We start from the raw sequence: 6,342 nt of genomic DNA, 5'->3' as shown, positions 1-6,342 counted from the left end.
AAAGAATTTATGTACAAAATATGACAAAAACAAATCAAATTGAATGAAATAAACTGGGAAAAAAACAATAAGACATTATAGATCTAACAATATCATCATTTGCAGAGGATTTTCACTTTGATAAATATTGTTCATCTTTTCTTGAACTTCTACTATTTTATTCGCAAATATATTCAAATTTTATTCGGCTAGCCATAAAATAATTTACCTATTTACCATATAAAAAGAATAGAAATAATATAACCGACAACATTACACATTTGAAGAAAAATACATCCATAATTCAATAATAAACACATGTTTAGTATAAATGACGGAATAAAATAACAAAAAATAATAAAATTAAAAATTATTCGATTAGCTACACTAAAATTAAATTAAAAAATAACATACACTTAAAAATAAAATTAATCAAATTTTAATTCATACTCTAATAATTTATCACCCACAAATCTATTATTAAAATAAAAATCTATAAGAAAGTGAGGTAACATGCATAACTATGATAATAAATTATATTACACATTTATCTATATTATTATATTAATGATTCCTTAACAACGATTTTTAAATGCATATATTTAACATTTTAATAAATGTGAAGATATGACAAATAATTCAATAATATAAAAACATGTTAATATAAATGATTGAATAGAAAAAATTAACAGAAAATGATAACATAAAAAATATTAGAATAACTTCACTTAATAAAAAATAACACAATAGTAAAAAAATAAATATTAATCACAGCAAAAATCATCAAAGATTACAAATGTAAATAAAAAAAGAACATAGAAAACTAATTCGATCTAAAGAATTTAAGTACAATATATGATAGAAACAAATCAAATTGAATGATATGAACTAAAAAAAATTCACAAAAAGACATTATAGATCGAACAATATCATCATTTGCAGAATATTTCCATTTTGATAAATATTGTTCTTCTTCTTCTTGGACTTTCACTTTGTTATTTGCAAGTATATTCAAACGTTTTTTTCGGCTAGCCGACAAATAATCTACCTATTCGCTCCATAAAAAGATGAAGATAAGAAGAATGGAAAGAATTCAACAAATAATACTACACATTTGAAGAAGAATAAGATCAATTAATTTTTTTAATGAACTTTATTTATGTATATAGGGAATAGAGATAATGGGTAGAGTAGTTTAAGGTAACCACTTAAAATTCAAATTCAAAAAGTAACTACTTTGTCATTTTTTTAAAAATAGTTACGTGAGTTGGTTACTTATTTTGAAAAAAACACATTTAAAATAATTTTTTTATTTTTTAAAAACTAAAGCATATCTTCATTTAACAGATTTTTTTAATGTGCGGGTAGTTTTGCTATTTATTTATTTAAAATGATTGATGCACGTTTTTTATTTTATTTTTTCTTTGTTACATTTTCTATTACTATAACCTATTTTAACATTTTTTACTCTTTTGTCCGTTGGTATTTTATTTTTATTTTTTTGTATTTTAAATAGTTTGTTTAAAATTTATTTATTTTTATTTTATTTTTGTGGTGTTGACATGTGTCATTCTAATTTTAATTATTGACATGTGTCTATATTTATTTATTTAATTATTGATTATTAATTATTTAAAATACTAAAAATTTGTGGTATTGGCATGTGTAATTTTTTCTTCTCCTTTTATATATAGATAGATTATTATTATTATTATTATTATAGAAAGACTTGCAATAATTTGAAATAATAGTCAATTTAAGATAAAGATGTTTTAACATAGTGTGAGTCATAAATTTATTACTCTATTCCTTAAAGAGATAACACACTTTTTAAATTACTAGTCTCTGGGCACGCGCAACACGTGTGTACCCCATACGTTAATAAGTAAAAATTCTTATAAAGTTAAATTTTTATTATTTTTATGTAATATTAACTTAACCTTAGTAAATCCATCTTACTATTTTCTTCCTTTAAAAACAAGGGTGAAGTTATAATATTAGATCGATCTTGTGCATAACTTGAAAACAATGAACCAAACCTTCCAAATATGATTTAAAAAAAAGCACAAAATGTCGAATCAAATGAATTTGATTCATTTAATATAAGGTAATATATTAATGATCAAAATTTTACTAACAAACAATAGAAGATGGAAAAAGAGGAGAAAATAAGAAACTTTACCATAGGAGTACATATAACTGCTAGTGGAAGAACCAAGATGACATTCGTATTTTGTAACGATATATATTGATTTAGCTATAACTTCATATTCTTTAATTTAAGATTAAAAGGGGGAAAACATTGATTCATATACTTATTTAAGAATAATTCTTCAATTTTAATTATTTTAGTAATTACATATGACTCTTAAAATTCTAAAAATCCTAATTGATTCTTGTTCTTCTATGTTACCTTTTTAATAAATAACTTACCATTTAAAAAATAATTAAAATATTATTCTTTAATATTTAATTTTACTTAGGGGTAAAATGGTAATCCAACTTTGGAGCTTCCTGCTTTTAATAAAATAATATATGATGATATGGTGATTTATTTGATCGAGAACTCAAATTTATTTTCTTCTTATGAAATGAAGAGCAGGTATCACAATTAGAGTTGTTAATGTGAGCTAGCTTTAAATATTAGTTAGATACTCCTTTTGTCCTTAATTATTTGTTTATTTTTTTCTTTTTTTAATTACATGTTTATTTTGACAAATTAAGAAAGGATAAACTTTTTTTTATCATATTATACCTTCAATTAATTACTTTGAAAAATGTAGAACTTTTTTAAAATCTTAAGTTTTTTAATCATTCACTTCATACTTAGTAGGGTTAAAATGATAAACTCACTATGTCAATCATTATTTTCTTAATAGGTGTGCCAATTTAAAAGTGGAAAAATGATTAAAGTGAACTTAAGCTAATTTGAAACTCTTAATCTTAATTCTTTAATGTGCATGATTGATTGTTAAGATCAGTTCTAATGAAGTTTTTAAACACACACAGGCGCACCAAATATTTTTCTTTTGCACTCATAAATAAGTATGGATTTATATATGGTATCAAATGCGGGTTCTGTAGAATCTGATGACTTTTTTATATTTATATTTATATTGAGAAATTTATTAAATATATAAAATATTATTTGTTGTGAATAGTGCCATCAAAAAGGATCATCCAACTTTGAGTTTATCACGTAAAAATTATTTTACATCCAAAGTTGAAAACAAAGCTGTAGACCAAGTTAAAGGGTATGTATGCCTTATGCCTAGTCCCTTAGCTTCAGGGACATGGATAAAAGATATCTATCTTATGTCTAAAACACAGACAATACAGAAGTAGAATTAAGAAGTGGAAATAGAGCTGGGAATTTACAGCTTTGAATTGCTTTTAAATACATTTAATTATTTATTACACCTAAAACTTGGAGACTGTCACATCCTGTGTTTTCTTCTCTGTCTCTTTTGATATTCATAGCTGAAACACCAAGTGAATGGCTGCAGTAAGCCAGTCTAATAAGTCGCAGTGTTGGAATATCCGCAAAGCAAGGAGGGATCTCCTTGAATTTGACTACAGATTCTATAGATAGCACCTCAAGAACGGGAAAGGATTCCTCTGAAGCTTTCCATTCGTCTATATGCCAACTGAGTAATGTCAAGTATTTGAGTGCAGGGAACTCAACATTTGTAATGTCCCAGCAATAGAGGCTCTCACTCTCAGATATCCTGTAAGGAACTCCCATCTCTAATGTGAGACTCTCAAGCTTCCGCAATCTTGATATGTTTGAAACTATTCCTTCCCTCAAGAAACAGCCAGAAAAGTACAGATGCCTAAGATTTGGAGGGAAGACAAAATTGCTCTTCCATCCAACTGAATCCCAGAATTTCAAGGAACCCAACTCCAGAGAAAGAGAATGAAGGCGAGTATAAATTTCTGGTATGGAAAACAAAGGAAAATCAGGTACATATCTAATTTTGAGGCCGAGTTTTTCAAGATTCGGAAACCTCCACAAAAAACTTGGATTCATATTATCCAAGCATATATTGCAAGTGTGAAAAGTCTTCATGTTCTCTAGCATAGTTGTTGAAGTTTCATCACAACTTCCTTCGTCATTGACATCCCATACCACGGAAAACCTATTTATATTCACATGCCTTAGCTTTGTCATTTCCCATAAAGTAGAAGCCCTTAGCCGTATCCTCTCCCTTGTTTTGAGCTGCAGAGTTTGGAGATCGTGTAGGTGTGATATCCACTTCAATTCAAATTGTTTGACATAAAGTGCTAGGTACCTCAACTGAGTTAGCGATTGCATTGCAATAGCCCATGAATTTGGCAGTTCCACATCCATCAAATGCAATGCCCGAACAAATCTTAATTTAACAAGTAAGTCTAAAGGATTTGCATATCGGTTATTCCATGTATTGAGATTTGGATGAGCAATGAACTCCAAAGAATTTGTTTCCTTGAAATCAAGCATTGGAATCTTATCCAGCTGGTATTCAGAATAATCTAATTGTTTAACAAGATCATCATGAATATAAATGCATACTCGTGAGTCTGTGGAATGCAAATGTTGATACGGATTGTATGGCACTGCAACCTGTATATAATTGTCTTGTGTGAGTTTTCTCAAGCAGAACTCACGCACTACATCATGAAGTGAGCAGTACACTACATCACGGTTAACTCTCATTCCGGAGACCATTACTAGGCTTCTGTTAAGCAAATCACTCAAGCAAACTCGACATGCTTCCTCCATGTTCTCTGTTTCGGCATTCAATACAAACTCTTCAGCCATCCACAACTTCAGCAGATCGTCCACTGGAATCTTATGGTCCTCTGGAAACAATGCCATGTAAAGAAGGCAAGGCTTTAAATGGTCTTCTAAATGGTCATAACTTGATTGTATTACCTTCATACTCTGCTCCCCTAAAGCAAGAGAACTTAAGTTATTTGCAACCTCGAGCCACAAGGACGTTTCCCTTTTCATTTTTGCAATAAATCCAGCAACCAGGACAACCACAAGAGGCAATCCCTTGCAATGTTGGGCAACTTGTAATCCTGCTTCCAGTAGATCCAGGGGACAACTCTCTCCTTGAAATACCTTCTTCTCCAATAATTTCCAACTCTGTTCGGATGTTAGAAAGCTAAGAGAATAAGGATCACTATGGTGCTGAAGATACTTAGCCACTTGTTCAATTCTTGTTGTAACCATTACTCTGCTTCCATATTTACCTTGAGGGAAACATATTCCCAAATCTTCCCATCCCTCGACATCCCAAATATCATCTAACACGATGAGGTATCTCTTGCCTATTAGAACCCTGCGCAACATGTCAGCTACATCATCGTCCTCTTTGATTTTGAACTCATCATTTGTAGCTTGTGTGAAAATCTCAACCAATAACGTCCTCCTATTATATGCTTGCGACACAGCACACCATGCTTTAACATCAAAGTGGTTAACAATATAGGGATTGTTGTATACCTTTCTTGCCAAAGTTGTTTTACCGAGTCCAGGCATTCCATAGATGGAGATAACATCCCGCTCCTTTGTTCCTCGTATCAATTTCATTATTATAATTTCTGCATCTTTCTCAAAGCCCACGACTTGATCATTATCATAGATTGATGTAATACTAGGTTTGTTTGAAGGCTCTCCAGAAGAAAGAGTTCCTTTTCCACATGGCTCAACAACTTCCATGGATTGAGTTAATTGCTTTTTTCACCTTTAATAAAAGAAATGAAAACAATATTATTTCATAATTTAGGGAAGAAAAACACCCAAACCAAGTTCAAAGGATTTGAATTTTGGTTGTAAAGATAAACTACAAACCAACTTGAAGTGGTTAGTTACATATTTGAATTAATTACATAATTTTATGAGCCAAAAAAAATTAAAAAATTTCACCTTCCGTTGTTGATTGTGGCAAACAGAGATCAATTGCTCCAAAGGGTTGCCCTAAATTGATGGTAATAGAAATTAAGAAAATGACAAATAATTGTCGACTTGTAGTGGAAAATATCAGCAGCTAAATAAATACAATAATTTAAGATTTTTCTTAAAAAAATAATTGAGTGTTCACAAATTAAAAAAAAAGTGATTAAAATAAATTAAATTTACTTTTAAAAAGTTTTAAAACATTGGGACCCCATAATTTTTGCTTTTTGACTAAAAGTCTCTCTTTGCTTTTTCTTTTTCTCTTTCTTATCTACTACAATAAAATAATGCATAAAACATAAATAAAGATTCATAATATGACTTCAAATTTTTGTTTTGACCTTGAATTTTTAGGATGCACAAAGTGGCACTTTAACAATTCAACTTTTAAATAAAAAAATTCAAGTTTCACCTGGTAA

General features: G+C 29.2%; 1 protein-coding gene across 1 annotated transcript; it reads right to left on the bottom strand.

Annotated features, from left to right (window-relative positions):
* Nucleotides 1-3,231: 3,231 nt before the first annotated feature.
* LOC125875026 (putative late blight resistance protein homolog R1B-14) lies at nt 3,232-5,978 on the bottom strand. The gene is made up of 2 exons (XM_049556081.1): nt 5,894-5,978; nt 3,232-5,711 (listed from the first exon to the last, which is right to left on the bottom strand). Exon 2 carries the CDS (start codon nt 5,684-5,686, stop codon nt 3,383-3,385), a length of 2,304 nt encoding a protein of 767 aa, XP_049412038.1. The 5' UTR covers nt 5,687-5,711; nt 5,894-5,978; the 3' UTR covers nt 3,232-3,382.
* Nucleotides 5,979-6,342: the final 364 nt, after the last annotated feature.

This window comes from Solanum stenotomum, chromosome 8 (genome assembly GCF_019186545.1).
Source record: "Solanum stenotomum isolate F172 chromosome 8, ASM1918654v1, whole genome shotgun sequence".
In the NCBI taxonomy this organism is placed as follows: domain Eukaryota; kingdom Viridiplantae; phylum Streptophyta; class Magnoliopsida; order Solanales; family Solanaceae; genus Solanum; species Solanum stenotomum.
This window is presented reverse-complemented; position numbering and strand designations above follow the sequence as displayed.